Here is an 18015-nt window from a genome sequence, read left to right on the forward strand (position 1 = left end):
AAATCGGGAGGATTTTCTATGGGGTTATAACTTTTTGAATTATAATTGTTATTCTATGAGCTTATTCGCCTTCTTTTGGAGATGAGCAAATCATGAAAAATATTTTTGAATTTGTCTTCTTTAAAATTTGAGTACTTTTTTGGAAATTATTAATTCATAACAATCTTCTTTGAGACTTTGCTTTTTTTAAGCATAATCTGTTTTCTGGTACTTTATTGGTTTATGAGAGCTTGTTTTTTATTAATATGATCAGAGAGCAAAGATAAGGTGTCAAGCGAACCAAACAAAAACTTGGAATGCAGAAGAATGTCATCATGTTTTATTCCAGCACAGTCAATCAATATCTATAAAGCTTATCATATCTTGAGTGTAATTTTTTTTTGTCGCGGAATAATGTGAAATAAAGAATAGAGGAGAATAGGTTAGTTTAGTTTAAAAGTTGGTAGCTCTCTCGGTGTTCCATCTAAATATACGTAAATGGAATGACTCCCACAAAAGGAAAAATATTTCTTTTTCACGGATTCCTTGTTAAAATAATTGAACAAATCCAAGATTACTCTTCTATAACGGCGAAAATGAAATCCTTTGATTTCGACGATAAATTTAACCCATTCCTCTGGATCTCGAAGACCATTCACGAAAAAAGTGGTTAATTGTAAACGCTCGTGATAATTAAAGTTTTTAGAAACCAGAATTCTCTCTATGTAACCAGGCCACGTGTATGCAGGTCCACAAACATCTTGGAAGGTAAAAAACACATGATTCGTTGGGCTGTTTCTGTAAACTCGGGTCTAGTGGATTGTTCATGATATTGCCTTCTATAAAATGATAAGATTTTGAATGCTATAGAATACCATATATGTAAGTCAACATAGCTCTGGATTTGTTCTTAAAGTTCAAAATACATGTTTGCTTTAGATTTCAATAGTATAAATAATTACCGAGAAAAAGTACATTCCGGGTAATGGTATTCCGGGAAATGGTACATTCCGGGAAATAGTATTCCGGGAAATGGTACATTCCGGGAAATGATATTCTGGGAGATGGTACATTCCGGGAAATGGTTTTCCGGGAAATGGTACATTCCGGGAAATGGTTTTCTGGGAAATGACATTCCGGAAAATGGTTTTCCGGGAAATGGTAAACCGGGAATCGACGTACAATCTATAAAAAGTTATATAATTGTTTAGTAGATACAGAACACAAGATTAGGATTGTCGGTCTATCTCTTTCGCTCTCGCAGTGTGCCCATTAGTTTGCACGCATATACCGAAGATCCTGGGTTAGTGATTTAGTATACACAGATTTTCCGGGGAAAATGATATAGCTTGTTATGTCTGTTCTCTGTGAGCATACCTACTTTTGATATGTTAAACCATCCCACGGATCCACACGATAATTTCTATCACTTTATGTGTGTATAAGCGGTTGCAATGATCGCTCATTTCGCGTCCACCTCATCGCATGAGGTGAGAATAGGGTCCATAAATGAAAACAGGAAATGTGTATTTTTTTAGACAAATTTGTGTATTGGATCCAGCAATCCAATTTGCATACATAACTTTCTATTCTATGAACACTAGTTAATCCGAAACATCCATCTCTTCGTCATCATCATCATCATCACTTGATTCTTCCGGTTGTATCTGTTGTGCATTTTGTTCTTCGTCACTTGATTCGTCTTCGTGGTTTGCCGTTCCGTTGCGCAACCGAACGAAGCTTCCTGCCATCGCATCCTCTTCTTCGTCAACTTCATCCATCACCCCATCAAAATCATCGCCCGAAGAACCTTCGTTTGAAGCAAGTTCCTTACCGATTACTGAATCCACATCTGAGTCGTCCTCTTCTTGGTATATTAGACAATGGCTGGACTTTGCCAGCTCTTCTGGATTTTTCGCCAATCGTTCGGTTCGATCGAGTTGATCTACCAGTAGGTCCAGACGGCCCCTCAGCCTGAAAATGCATATAGAAAACCTGTGAGTGATCACTTCAATGTACTATAATCGACGAATTTACTTGGAGAGTGAATTCGCATGCTGAACTCGATACTCAATGATTCCTAAGCAGGTTCCGAAGTTTGAAAGGAGGTTTTCTGACCCAAGTGCCATTAGTTGGCTGGCGTGACTATGGATCAAGGCTTTTAACCAACAATTTGCCGTGGCGACACTGTGTAGTAGATGTGGAATTTCAGGTATAATCTAACAATGCCCAAAATCTACTTACTGAACCGTTTTTTTCTGCATAAGACTGGAAATTTCGCTCAGTAGGATACTTATGTATTGAGCCGGTATTCTTTCTGCGGTTCGTTGTATCACTTCCGGTTCGTTTCTGCCAAACACACTTCGTAGGATAGCAGCATCCTTGCTGTGTAATCCCTGCACTAGCAAGTGGACCATATTCTTAGGACTAGATTCTGCCTTAGCATTGCTATCGGCCGTAAGAGCCAGGTTTTCCAACCTTGCCTCCATTGGAATTTCAACCTAGTAAGAGAAAAAGTTATTGCATATATTCCGAAACAACTACATTCACGATTACGATATTACCGTTTTCAAAGATTTCCTGCCAGCATTGACAGGATTCAAGAACTCCGCTGCGGCGCTATCTACAGTGGGTGTTTTGGTTTTAAGATTTTTCCCGTCTTGACCCTTCTGTTGGAAGTTAGAGATTGCTTCGCGAATTATCACGTTTTGCTTGAGTTCCTTCTCGACGATAATATGTTCAAATTTAAGATTGTGTTCAGTGCCATACGCAATCAGCAATTGCTCCTGATTCGGAGAGAATTTATTACTGGCTACGAATATTGGCAAACTCTCAACAGTTTTTGAATCGCTTTCGGTTGTGTCTAGCGCTACTTCGTACGTGTGTTTCGCTTTAACAGGCTTGGTGGTGTTCATTCTAAAAAAAGAAAATTAAAAATTGGACGATTCTAATAAAATACAATACTTGCTTTTCCAAATCTTTTATGTAGTAATGCACTACTCCCGATTTGGAAACGGCAACCAAATGTACTTTGGAAGCGACTAGTCGTGCAGAAATGTACTCTGGGCCGCCATCTATGGCAAACAATCCGACTGGTGACGTTTCATCCCCCTCCAGGGACCATAGTGTTACGTTCCGATCATTTATAGATCCAGTCAGGGCATAGGTTTTGCCGTCAGGTCCAATCAACTTCTCAACCAGCACGGTATTTGATGTGTGACCAATCAACGTTTTGACTACCTTTCCTGTTGAAGTATCCCAAAGTTTGAGCTGTTTGGAACCCGTCAACACTTTCCTCCCTTCGTCAATCACCAACATGCAAGTCAGTTTTTCTACTCCCATATTATGAACCAATTTTTGCTCGCATCCGCTCAAACTCCATTCCAGCACCTTTCCATCTGCACCGGCAGTGAATACAGCATCTTTTTCCTGTTCCGCATAAATAGCTGCAATCGGTCCGGAGTGTCCAGCACCTTTGAATGTTTGTTCAATCTTGGACGAAGCTAAGCTGTACAGTGCAACCCCGCCTTTGCTAGTGCCAAACACGACCATTGTTTGAGTTTCGCCCGTCGGACTACTGGTACTGGTTCGTTTCTTTTTCTTTTTGGCACTTTGTCCACCTCCGTCACCAACTACAATCCAAGCAAAACAAGTACACGGGGCGTTGAGGTGTAGGTTTGGGGTGTAGACCTGGCTCACGTTGCTCGTTTCAACCTCGTGAACCACAAACTTGCCCTGACTGTTGATGAAGGCGAAATATTTACCATCGCGGGAAAATTCCCGTGGATTAGGTACAGACATTGTGGCCAATTTTGTTTTGTACACTATATTAACAAGCAAACTCGTATTAATTACGGAGAACAAAATAAAATAAATCGACTCATGGAACGAAAGCAGCGTGTTTCGTGATATCAAACCCACCAAAGTCATACATGTCATATACCGATTGGGAGCTGTCAAACGTCCCACCAGGGTGGCCAGATAGAATTCCTTAATATCGGTACCCTCTAAGAACGGTTGGTTTCAAAATCGTCCAATGAAGGACGTTCGTTGGACCAATTTGGACAACGTCCAAATAACCGTTCAACAAACGTCCATCGTTGGACCCGTGTTGAACGATTTTGAAACAATTTTTTGGACGTCTCAGTGGGTAGGGTCACTAAAAGTTTATCGGTAGTTATCGGTAAGCCGGGTTGTTGTCCCAAAAACGTAGTGTTGACATAGAATTGTAAAATACTGAAAACACAGATTTCTGACCAAATCCAACCCAAAAAATGAATGTTGAAGAGGATGTGTCCAAAATCAACAAAAATCGGTAGGGATAACAAAATATCGGTAGTTTTGCCTTGGTCGTCTGTGAATCGGTAGGGAAGACCAAAATCGGTAGGACTACCGATAAATCGGTAGGTCTGGCCACCATGCGTCCCACATACGCAGGGATACCAGGTATCTTTTTCAAATTTCTTCACGTTTTATAAAAAACGTCTTCATTTGTCTTCAATAGCCAGGATTCTGAATCGGTTGTTGATTTTCCGCCAGAATTCTGCCAGAAATCAGTCAGACATCCGAATAAATTTGTTTTCAAAATGAAAAATACGTCTTCACAACGTTTCAAGTGTCTTCGAAATGAAGACAAATCTTCAAATCAGGCATCTCTGCACATAAGTATCCCGCTGAGAGCCAGAAGCCCGGTCAAACCATTCGGAATTTGATTCGGAATCCTGAATGGAGTCAGTATGGATTTCAAATCAAATGCAACAACCGATTCTGAGTCGGAATCGGTTGTTGCATTCGATTTGGAATCCATAATGACTCCATTCAGAAATCCGAACCGGTTCCGGAATGAGTTTAACTGGGAGTTAGTAAGAATCGGTTGTGTCACTGGAGCCGGCATACGAGCTGGAACCAGCCAGAATTCCAGTTCATATCCGGCTGAACATTACTGCACTCAAAAAAATTATCACTTACATATCACATGCAAAAACATATAAATATTTTCCGTATTGTCTACCCCAGTCCTCTGGCAACCCTATACCACAGAGAACAGACATCCATGATCGAACAAAAATATTTAAAAAACGTGTGTAAACATTTGAATTAATATACGATAAACACTAGCGCCGTCACACCAACCTATCCCAACTATCCGTCAAATCGATTCCGGAACCGGTTCGAAATCCTGGATGGATTCAGCATGGAATCTAGCACAAAAAAAACAACCGATTCCGACTCTATCGGTTGACGCATTTGAGCTGGAAATTATGCTGGAAGTCCGAATCGGTTCCGGACTAGTTTGACTGGGTAGATGAATAACCGCTGTCAATTCTGTCGAACTCAACCACAAAAAAACATGACGACAGTAGCGCACCTGGTTTAGATATCCAAACTGCCTTCGAAACCGTTAGAGATTTTTCACAAGTTGAATACTGAAGATGGACGTCTGTTCTCTGTGCCTATACCATCATATGGAGTTTGACAGCGACTTACATATATGGGGCGTTATAGCTATAAAGCCCCAAACAAAGAATTATGTTCGGCACTATACACGATATTCAAGCACTCCACACGACGTTTTGAATCTTGTGGGACGATTTAACACCGTATTATTCAGAAAAACAACATTTAGTAACAAATTACAGCTTTTAATCATTCGATTCAAAGCTAATGTTTTGATTTTCATGGCAGTGATGCTGGCTGTACAGCCCAGTTAAGCTCAGCCGGAAATGAACCGGAATTCTGGCTGGTTCCAGTTCGTATTCCGGCTCCAGTGACACAACCGATTCTAGCTGGAATCGGTTGTTGCACTGGAGCCGGAATACGAACTGGAACCAGCCAGAATTCCAGTTCATTTCCGGCTGAACTTTACTGGGAGAGACGTCGTCCTTGACAGAGGGCTGGTCCAACGACACGACATGAAACTTAATGAAAAATACCCAAGAAAAAGTGTCCGAGTAATTTACCAGCATTAACCAGTACATTGAGCGACCCCTCGGAAACTACGAAAAATAAATTTCTCATGCAACACTGCCTTGATTTGCAAAATATTGATATGCGTTTCCTAGCAATCGATAATCCGTAGCAGGAAAGAAAATAAAGCAAATTTTCTCTTCAGCTTATTCTAACGCTATTCGAAAAAAAGTAAAATAAATGGGAATCACTGGCTCTATGGATACAAATGCGAAGGTAGATGTTTGAATAGCTTAGATATTATTTGTTTAACATATAAATTTCCAGGCCGTTGTTGGTACCAATTCGATGACCGAACGAGCCAAGCTCACTCAAATGACTCTCCCGATAACGAGTGTAAATAATTTGACTACAACAATACAGTATCATTATCATTATTATACAACAATACAGTATCATCATATTTTTCTATTATCATAGTCAAATTCATGTTTGGAGCACAGCACAGCATCACTAACGCAACCATCCCCATCTTCATCAAACACTAACGACGTTCTACCCGATAATACAAAGCTATATTCAAGAGTATCACCAGAATCACTCCCATCTATCTTCAGTTCAATCATATGTTTAGGCAGAATACTCGCCATCGAAATAGTTCCACATTGCTTCATCGGTTGTGAGCACGAGTACTGTGATCAGTACCGCACTAGCCAGAATGTAAGTTGTATTTTAATGACACTAAATATTGAAGTAATGATTTTGTCCTGATGTGCATTTAATAGCACTACAGAATTGTGTCTAATCTCCCAAGCGGTATCTCAGGCATCGGAGAACACTGACAAGGTGACTAGATAGAGTGCGGTGAGCTTCGGTCGGATGATGATGAAAACATTGAAGCAAACAACGATCTGATCTGCTATGTCACTTCACAAACACTTTTTAACCCAAAAGAAGCGATCTAAAAATAGCTTTGCTTTAAACAGTTTATAAGGCTCTCAAAATGCATGTCTCAGACGGGAACTCGCCAAAACTCCAACTCCTGTTATGGAAGTCTTGGAGCGGGCATTCAAGGCTTCTTTTTTCACCGAGTTCCGGGGCGTTGTTTCTGCGGAGGAGATTTCGGACGTGTAACCACTTCACGAAAACGAAATAAATATCTCCTACGTTTTATTGTGTTAAATCAGTGGTGGCTACACGATGGGATAGCGGGGTAGTGTGGATCAGCGGCAGCGATTGTTCATCTTAACCACGCCATCTTGACGAATTTTGTGGAGGCAGCTGACCTAGACGACTGGTTCTGGAAATATGTGAAAGTACAAATTAAATATTTTCCTTATGAAATCACTCTTACCCCCTCCATTAGATGTCGATCCTCAGTTTCCGTATGCGTTGACAACGATTGATGAGATGCACACTAATGGAATTTTCGTTTTTAACAGTGCACTACACCGGTGTAGTCGATGCTATAGGTTTGGGCAGATTTCGAGTACGTTTATCGTGGGTAAGCCCCACTTAGTACTTGTAGCCACTATTCAGAGCATCCTATTTGCAGAATCACGCATTAATACATTAATTCTCTCACCCTTATTCTTGTTTGCGACGAATGCGAGATTTGCACGAAAGCGGTTCCAACTAATAGTAAGCCAGTTTGATTTTGCTGTTATAAACGAGAATACGAACCACTTTCGTTCGAATATCGCATTCATCGTAAACAACAATAAGGGTGTATATCTTTAAGGAGCTTTATTTTTTGTTTAGATTTTACTAATAAAGTTGCTCTGTATAATTCTCTCAAAATTCTTCAAAAAGTCCTTTGTGCAAATAAGAGCCTGTCTTTAGCCAAACAAATTTATTCTATTCATCGCACATATTAAACGATCTTAGGGGCGCCCCGAGCTATAACAAATTACGTTTGATCACCGGTATGAACATTCCATGTCTTATATAAACATACTTCATTATTTATATAAATAAAAATATCGATTCATATTAACAAGGAAGTTTTTATTCACAAGGACTAAGATTTTGAGTAGGTCATTGCAGTTCATTCAATTCACTTGGTCATGCACAGAGGTGCAAGTCAAGACAGCACAACCATCATGTGCTATCGGTTGAGATAACTAAATATCATTCACGGCTGACCGTTGATCAACATCCTTGTTATTGAAAATCTGCACAGAATTGGTGATAGAACATCCAATTGGATGATTCGCTGAGGTGGAAGACAATTATTGTCCAACCGCTGGTCTCGTTTGTCCCACATGTCCCAAACCTCGGTCACTCACTCATGTTTGAAACGCCCTTCCATATTGCAGATTTGGTGGCGGTAGCAAAAGACAATTCACCTCATTCATTTTCTTGGATCCCACTAGCCGTATACACTGTTCTTTGTTAATGAAGATTCTCAAATAACTCGAACGTTAAGCAAATCTGGAAGGTCTTATGTTACCGGTGAGTGTTATGATTCCTGCATAGTTTTGGTTTGCCACGTCCTTATTGCTAGGAATTATCAAGACAAGCGCCCTCATTTTGCGTCAGCTGCTGGTAGTCGTGCTGCATCGTTGTCCGACGCAGCTGCTCGGCGGTGATTTGTATCACTGCTGAAACTTTGTTTTTCATTTGAAACTAAACAAATAAACACTTACATTGGATTTATTCAAAGCAAACTTACCTATGCCACTTCGGCATTTTGTGAACTGGCTGGCTAGAATTTCGCAAGATTTCGGCCAGTTTAATTTGGTTTATTATTGTTGTCATAATATTTTCCTCTGTGTAACCGGGGGTTACAGTTATTATGAAAATATAACAACTCATTTATCAGTGCTCCTAGTTTCCTGCATTTTGCTTCAAATTTAAAATTTGACAGTTTCAGCCCAGTGCAAGAAACATCGTGCGAATCTTGCTCCAATATGGCGTTTGTATTTGACGTTTCCATTTTGAGCCATTAGAGCGAAAGAGAGCGCGATTCGTATTTGCTTTTAAGCTATTCGGATTATTCACTTTCTCGCTCTTTCATTTTTTCGGATCAGAGCCGACGCGTTTTTTCCTTTTTCCATTTTGTTTTTTATAACTGGTTGTCCCGCTACAGGTAAAAAGAAAAAAAACCGGGAATCAGGAGAATAGCTCAGATTTGCTTAGATTATCCGGGATGCCGCAGTTTCCAACGATTATCATGGGTGTCCTGCTTCTTCCCCATCGGACAACGCAAGACGGCGAAATTCCACCCTGGATGAGCGAAAAATCAATGAACTGCAGCAGCTGAAAAAAGGCATTGTTCGTTTGTGTGGTGGCATTTTATTTGAGTACGAAATGTTAACACATTGATTCATGGCCTCGGCGGAAACCAGGTTCTCGGTGGCAAAACTGGCCGTTGTGGAAGTGAACGAAATGTTCTCGTAAGTATCTAGTGGGTATGCAAATCAAAGAAACATAACCTATATTGTTTTACAGATCATTCGGCTGGATTGACTTAAAACTCTTAGCAGCGATTTACACATTGTTTTCTCGACAGTTCCAAAGTTCCGGATCATAAAAAGAGTCCCGTTAGCACCCGTGCGCGACAAAATCTTTTTCTACACCTAAAATGTCGCAGCAATGGGATCGTTACTGACAAAAACATCCAGGTCATTTTCAAAGTGGAAAATCAGAAGCGTAAATAAAATTCTGGCGATGCAGTTTGCTATTCACAAAGTAAGTTCCCGTTTCACTTTTATTCATTAAGTTTACAGCAGTTTGTTTTTTCAGTGGCCCAAACTACTGCTGGCTGGTATTTCAAAAGTGATCAGAAATAGTTCCGAGGAAACCAATGAGGTGCAATACGCGGCATAAAATGCATTGGCTGAACTGGCTAACGTTTGTCCAACGACTGTGAATAACGATGTCCATCTCGTTGCTCCCTATTTTGATTATTTACCAGGGACCGGTTTAATTGCATACTTCGATAAGAGACGACTTGGTAGCCTTGACTCAGACTTTCGACTGGAGGAAGCAACCGTATCGTTCTACCCAAGGGGGAAAAGGACACCATCATGACTACCAGAGGACGGTCTGTTCCGAGTTCCAATCACATTTGATTGCTGAGGCTGTTTGGCGAAAAGGCTGAGATGGTTCAATCGGCCTCTATCAAAAGTCTTGGTGTAATAGGTTCTACCTCTACTGCCGCTCACCTCGGAACCGTCTCCTAAAGGCACGGCAATGGAAACTAGTCGAGACAATGTAAGCATGGAAACCACTTTGATGAAAGCCTTTATGGCACTTTTTCAGTGTGGTCACAACAAAGCTAAAATCCAAGAGCATATCGCCCACTGTTTGGGCTATCTGGTTGTCGGTGATGAGAATTTTTTTTTGCCAAACGACTACTTGAGGATTTTCTGGGGCGGCTGAGTTGACGAAAAATGCGGCACTGCATATCGCCAGGGAACAAGCATTGTTTTGAACTGTTCGAGGTCTTTCGAGTGGGGAACGACAAGTGGACCAGGATTCGATAGGAAATATAAACGATGGAATGCTCAATTCGTTCCTGATTGAGTAAGTGCGGAAGGTGAACAAGTCGCATGCTTATTTAAAACACCTGTGTCATCTGGTTGTTGGCTATAGTTAAAAATTTCAGCAAGCGCAAGCCGATGGGGAATAATAGACATTCTGCAGCTGGCATTCACTGATTTACTCTCAGAGGATAGTGGTAAGTTGTGCCATTTTTGTTTTTGAGAGTGGATAATATTAGACTTAATTTTAGAATACTGGAATTTTAGAATCTGTGAATCGAAGAATTTCAGAATTTTAGAAATCCAGCATTTTAGAGTCTTGGGATTTGTAGAATATTAGAATTTTGGAAATTTAGGATTTTAGAATTTTAGTTTTCTAGAATTCCAGAATTTGAAATCTTAAAATTTTAGGCATTTAGAATTTTAGGATCTTAGAATTTTAGAATTTTACAACTTTTTAATTTTTTAATTTTAGAATTTCAGTATGATAGAATTTAAGAATTTTACGATTTCAGAATTTTAGAATTTTATAATTTTGGAATTCCGAAATACTAATTTTAGAATTTTGGAATTTTAGAATTTCACAATTTCATAATTTTAGAGCTTTGGAATTTTAACATTTCAGAATTTTAGAATCCTTGGATGTTAAGATTTTAGAATTGCAGAATTTAAGAATTTTGGAATTTTAAAATTCTAGAATATTAGTATTTTAGGATACAATTTTAGAATCTTTTTTGAATTTTAGAATTGTTGAATATTAGAGTATTACAATATAAGAATTTCAGAATATTAGAATTTTACAATTTTATAATTTTAGAATTGGAATTTTAGAGTTTTGGAATTTTAGCGTCTCAGATTTTTAGAATTCGAGGATGTTAAGATTTTAGAATTGCAGAATTTTAGAATTCTAGAATTTTATAATTTAAGAAAATATTAGAATTTTAAAATTTTAGGATATTATAATTTTAGAATTTTAAAACATTAGAATTTTAGAATTCTGGAATTTTGAAATTTAGATATATTCGAATTTTAGAATTTTGGGACTTTCGAATTTTGGTATTTCAGAATCTTAGAATTTTGGAATATTAGGGTATAGGAGTAGGAGTAGGAGAATATTAATATATTAGAATATTAGATTTCTACAATCTTTCAATTCCACAATTTTATAATTTTGGAATTTCAGAGTTTTGGAATTTTAGGATTTCAGAATTTTAGAATTTTGGAATATTAGAATTTTAGAATCTTAGAATTCTAAAATTTTAGAATATTGGAATTTTAAAATGTTAGAATTTAGATATATTTGAATTTTAGAATTCAAGGTTTTTAGAATTTTGGGACTTTCGAATTTTGGTATTTCAGAATCTTAGAATGTTGGAATATTAGATTATTTGAGTAGAGGAGTATTAGAATATTAAAATATAAGAGTTTTTGAAGTTTAGGATCTCTGAATTTCCGAATTTTGGAATTTTTAAATATTAGCAGCTTAGAATTTTAGAAATTAGACATATTTGAATTTTAGAACTTAAGAATTTTAGAATTTCAGGACTTTAGAATTTTGGTTTATCAGTATCTAAGAATTTTGGAGTATTAGAGTATAGGAGTATGAGAATATTGGATTATTAGAATAGTAGAATATTAAAATATTAGAATACAAGTATATTAGGATATTAGATTTTTACATTTTTTTAATTTTATAACTTTGGAATTTTAAAGTTTTAGAATTTCAGGATTTTAGAATATTAGCATTTTGGAATTCAAGAACTTTAGAATTTTGGAATCTTAGAATTTTAAAATTTTAAAATTTCAGAATTTTAAAATTCTAGAATTTTAGGATCTTAGGATTATAGAATTTTGGAATTTTAGATTGTCAGAATTTTAGAGTTTTAGTATTTTATAATTTTGGAATTTTAGAATTTCAGAATATTGGCATTTCAGAATTTTAGAATATTCAGCATAGCATGATAAAACCTTGCCAACATTAAAACATCCCGGTAATTAAGTGAACATTTTAGCACCTATAAATCTAAAAACGCGGTCTCAAGCATTAACCCAGCGCTCGCTTGATTATGAATTATCACGTCCGGAAATCTACCCTAAAAATGATGCTCATATTCTTTGGATAACACGTTCGATGGTGACATGACCGGGAACTATAGTGAAATGCGAGAACTCACTCTCTTCTAGCGTTCGAACCATACACTAAAAATTAAGTATCACATCCACTAATCATCGCGTCCCACAGTGATCACATTCCATACAAAAGTCGGACAAAACCTCAAAAGCCGCCCGAGTTTGACAAAAACTTCACATTGGGGTAATTTTGTGACGCCAAACTCATATTTGATAATACATAATTTTTATTTTTATTTCACTTTAAAATTTTGGCACTTAGGGTGGTTTGAAAATTTACGAATATAAAGTGCACTATATCTAAAAATTCATTTTCAAAAAATTCGGTGTAGTGTATTCTTAGCAGAATACACATTTTTTCAATTATTGATAATGCTGACATCAATAAGTTTTTCTACGAGCCCTGGGTAATCAAACACTACCATGCGTCGCCTTCAGACATATAATGAAAAATCACATTTTTTATGCCTCCCCTCTAAGAACGGTTAATTCAAAATCGTCCAATGAAGGACGCTCGTTGGACCAATTTGGACAACGTCCAAATAACCGTTCAACGAACGTCCATCGTTGGACCCGTGTTGAACGATTTTGAAACAATTTTTTGGACGTCTCAGTGGGTCGGGGCAGAAAGGGGTAGGGTTGGGGTACCGGTAATACCGGTACCAAAAATCTCGGGAATGCCGACCCATTTTTGGTACCGTAATACCGGTACTGAACAAAAGCCAGTACCGGTATTTTCGGTACCATACAATTTTTTTATGAAGAATATGTGTACTCTCTAGGTGGACCTGTTTAAAAATATCGGTCTGCAAGATAACTTTTAATTATATTAATTACCTTCTATAATTTAAACATTACTAGCTCCCGTTTTACTGGACGGTATGTTTAAATTCCTGCTTTATTTTGTCCAAATTAAATTTTAACGATTTTGTACTAAATTTCAAAATCTTCACATCTAGCGTAGGAGGCGTAAAAATTTGCTATGAATTATTAGCGACATTCTGATTAGTTTCCATTATTCACTGGGTGGCGCGTAATAAAACTATGGTCTAAGTCATGTCTTTGGTTTGCTCGATTATTACTTTTTAGTTAAGCTACATTGTGGTCAATTTTAGTGCTTAACTTGGCGACCTTTATTATCCACTGCCATGGTCAAATAATATACAATGTGGGTTTAGGGCCCTATTCTCTCTGCAGGCACCCTTCTTTTGTTGCTATATTTTCAATTAGATCCATGCTAACACACACTAACACAAATTGCTTATTCTCTCATATACACTAACAATCACTCATTCCAAATGTACAAACGTGGCCTACGCGATAACACAAACCTGGTCACAAATACGAGCGCCCGCGATCTCGCCAATATTAAAACACCCCGATTGATTAGGTGAACGTTGAAATCTAAGAACTTAACCTCGCGCAATCATGAATCAGTCACGTCCGGAAGCCCAAATTCATGCCTAGCAGCCCAAATTCATGCCTTTAGGTGGATCAATAGAAATAAAAACTAGACAAGACGTCCACGCGCGATCATTGAAGAATACGCGAACATGCGAATGGCCACACGCTTATAAAAATAATGTGTCCACGCGAAGTTACATACATACTAGCATACGCGACAAAAACGTCCACATACAAACGCTCGAATCCTTTAGCACTTATAAATTAACAATCCCGGTTTCGAGAGTGAACCTCCAAATGCCCGTGTTCGCGCGATCATGAATCGGTTTCGTCTCGAATCCCCTATTCTCGGCCCTGGTAGCATAAGTCCAATGCCTTCAGGTGGACCAATCAAAAATATAATGCTCATATCCACTGAACTACCTAAAAATCGAATGTATACACACAAAGTCACATACACGCGACAAACAAATATAAAAATGCTTGAGTCCTTTGCGACCATCCACGCAACCTATACCCGCGCTCTTCCAGACATTATATCATCCCGGTGATAATATGAACATTTCAGCACTTGTAATCACTCAAACGCAGTCTCAAGCGTGAACCTACAGTCCCCCGCACTCGCGCGATCATGAATCGTTCACGTCCGGAAGTCTCTATCCTCGATTCCAGAAGTCTAGGTCCATGCCTTCAATTAAATCAATTAAAAAGAAAGCTCTCATATACACTGGACAACACGGTCCATGGCAACATGACCGCGAAATCTAGTGATATGGAGTAACTCGCTCCCTGTCAGAATGTGATCCGTACACCGAAAACTAAATATCAGAATGACGGTCCGCGTGGCACATACACGCGACAAACACGTCAACAAACGATACTTCAGCTCTTCGCGGTCATCTACGCACACCTACATTCGCGATCGCAACACTCCGGTAAAAACGTGAACGTTTTAGTACTTACGAAGTTACAAACGCGAAGCCGCAAACGCGCGCGATCATGAATCGGTCACGTCCGGAAATCTTTATCCTCCATTCTAGTAACTTAGGTCCATACATTCAGTTATATCAATTGAAAAATAAAGCTTATATCCACAAGGTAACTTGTTCCTTGGCGACATGACTGAGAACTCTAGTGATATGTAAGAACCCACTTTTTTTCTAGAGCTGAACCGCACACGAAAAATTAAGTATCAGATTCACGGTCCGCGCACGATCATTCTAGAATACACGCGAATATGCGAAAGCAAACGGCATTTATATAGAATTTATGCACGGAAGTTACATACACGTTAGCACACGCGACATACAAAGGAACACGCGATCGAACACGTTAACGTACAAATGCTCGAGCTCTTCGCGATGATACACGCGATCGCGAGTCCCTACGCTCGCACATACCGGAACCGTACAATGAATATCACATTCAGAATCACGGCCCGAATTGGCCTAAAGCAGTGTTTTAGTGGGCGACATTGCCTGTCTCGTCTGCAAATTGTAGTATGTGATTCTGACGGGGAGCCCTTCCGAGAACCTAGGTCTACAGCTCCAGTAGGACAACTCTCGAAAAAAAAATTCGGCATATTATTAATACTCAATAACAATACTAACTCTTTTCTTTATTTTATTTTTATTTGTTTTCGGTCTCATGCGTTATATTCTTGTGATGACCTTTTGGAGCTCATACATCCAAGAAGAGCAACATTGCTGCCAACAATGATTCTTCTCTGCCATCAGACGTCGCCAGGTTTTAGAACAATGGAGATGAATTCTCATACTCGATGGAATCAGATAAGTAGGAACGATCAACAAACTGCAAGTAGTATATTACACATTTCTTATTTTAACGTATACAATATTATTCGTATTAAAATATTATTTACAGGCTCCACACATATCTCAACACACACAAATGCTTGACAGGTGACTGGGCCAAGTGCATTCACTCGTAGGATCTATCATTTCGATAATCGCCTCGATTCTACGAAACCAGTGCACGAGTAAGCTGACATAAGCTAGTCTCATCTGGTGAATGCATGTAACCTGGAAACCCCAGACACGACAGGACGAGACGGACAGACTGGACTCGACGGGGCCTAGTTCAGAGTTTTTGGGCATTCTTCAATGCATGGTTATTGACCTAAAAAAAAGAAACATTCGGCATGTTATTTTTTCTTTTATTATTATATCTTAAGTTAGGTTCATACTAATACTCACTAACATAATCAATTGTATATTCTCCCATATACATTCACATCCAAAACGCACAAACGCCCCTAACTTTCGCGATAACACAAATCTGGTCCAAAACGCGAACTTACATTACAATTTCAATCATTCACACACACCTACGCTCGCAATTTCGCCAACATTAAACCACCCCTTACTTATGTGAACTTTTTAGCACCTATAACTTTACAACCGCGGTCTCAAGCATTAACCCACCACTCGTGCGATCATAGACCGGCTACGTTCGGAATTCTCTACTCTCGATCACCCTAGACTCATGCCTTCAGTTGGCCCAATCAAGAATGATGCTCATATTCACCAGACAACACGTTCCTCTACCATACACTAAAAATTAATTATCAGATACACGGTCCGCGCACGATGGTTCAAGAATACACGTGAATATGCGGATGGCCACATGAATCTAAAATCGAATTTATGCACGCAAAGATAGAGAGATAGATAGACACGCTAGAATTCAAATGGTCGAGCCTTTAGCGATCACACTATTACACAATTAGTAAAGGCCCACGCTAACCCAGACAGATATGCACTCCTGGACTCGAACGCTAAAAATCATACCTTCCACGCATACACCACCCAGGACTGAACATTAGATTCATACATACAAAGCAACAAGTAATAATTACAGGTATTCGTCTGGTAACCGGGGAAAGTACATCTCAAACGCAGAACTTATCATTTCAATGATGGCCTTGGATCTGCGTTGCCTGTGTTCAAGGCACCATAGCTTTGTCCGTCAGGTCAAGGATGTATGAAAACCGCTAACCACCACCCTCGGCCCTAGCTGCCCATAAAGGGATAAAAAAAAATTTTAGACTTGGTGAACTACTCCAAATGGGGCGATTTGTAATTATTGGTGATCGGAAAATTCAGCAAAACTTCATAGTTCACAGGAAAGCAAGGAGCCTTGGTATGCAGGTCGAAACCAATTCACAGAAAATCAAGAGAGAAAATACCATCAACCGGCTCGGATTTACTGCCATTCTCGCTTTGTTAATAGTGTGTCTTACATTTACCATCTGTCGCACCGTTTAGCAGTTATTGATTTCAAAGTGGCCTAGATTTCGAAGAAAAAGAAGGTGCCGCATACGAAAAATATTTTCTGCTGAAATGGGTCACGCCATTCCGAATCAACTAAAACAATAAACATGTTTTTTTGATCAGCACAAATCAATCATCTGAGAATATAAGTTTGAGCATTCAATTTCACTTTGAAGCTTTTTTCGAATTTTTTAAAGTAAAAATCCTGAGTACCGGTACTTTACCGGTACTGATGGCTGCAGTACCGTAGTACCGGGTCTCGCCAAAAAGGGTCGGTACTGCGAACCCTAGAAAGGGCCAAAAAACGACATTCATTTTCGGAAAGTACACTAATTTTGAAGTGTCATTAACTTCAAGCGATCTTTCCAAACTATTTCAAAAAAAAAGTACAGCCGCTTTGAACATTATAATTTTAATTTAGTGCACGATTTATTATTTATTCTACATGTCTGACCCGAACAACACCGTTTGTTGACTAGCAGTTTCTGCAATATAATTAGTTGAAAAAAATTGTACATCAACCATTATTCAACTAATCTAGCAACCAAAAAAGCGCACCATCAAAATTTTATGGTTATGCAACAAGCCATGGCCATTACATGTTTCGCGTGTTGCTTGGGGAGCGAGAAGAAAGAGTTGTATCCACAAAAACGAATTGCAAGTATAAGTCCAGCGAATAACCTTTCAAGTGTAACCAGTTCGACCCTAATCTGAATCACAACTAAAAAGATATATTAATTTGAATAACACAGGTTTGGATACAGTTTTTACCAGAATTGATAATCAATTTCACCTTTCAATTTCTGTGAAAAATC

General features: G+C 38.6%; 1 protein-coding gene and 1 long non-coding RNA gene across 2 annotated transcripts; one reads left to right on the forward strand and one right to left on the reverse strand.

The window, feature by feature from the left end:
• Positions 1-1504: 1504 nt before the first annotated feature.
• On the reverse strand, positions 1505-3904 carry LOC131689009 (WD repeat-containing protein 43). Its single transcript, XM_058973731.1, has 5 exons — positions 2948-3904; positions 2544-2895; positions 2224-2480; positions 2017-2166; positions 1505-1953 (listed from the first exon to the last, which is right to left on the reverse strand). The coding sequence occupies exons 1-5, from the start codon at positions 3778-3780 to the stop codon at positions 1584-1586; spliced, it is 1962 nt and encodes a 653-aa protein (XP_058829714.1). The 5' UTR covers positions 3781-3904; the 3' UTR covers positions 1505-1583.
• A 5015-nt stretch (positions 3905-8919) lies between these two features.
• On the forward strand, positions 8920-10690 carry LOC131689016 (uncharacterized). Its single transcript, XR_009305332.1, has 3 exons — positions 8920-9284; positions 9340-9579; positions 9634-10690. It is a non-coding gene; the product is annotated as an uncharacterized LOC131689016 (long non-coding RNA).
• The last annotated feature ends 7325 nt before the right edge of the window (positions 10691-18015 follow it).

Source organism: Topomyia yanbarensis, chromosome 3, assembly GCF_030247195.1.
Source record: "Topomyia yanbarensis strain Yona2022 chromosome 3, ASM3024719v1, whole genome shotgun sequence".
NCBI lineage: Eukaryota > Metazoa > Arthropoda > Insecta > Diptera > Culicidae > Topomyia > Topomyia yanbarensis.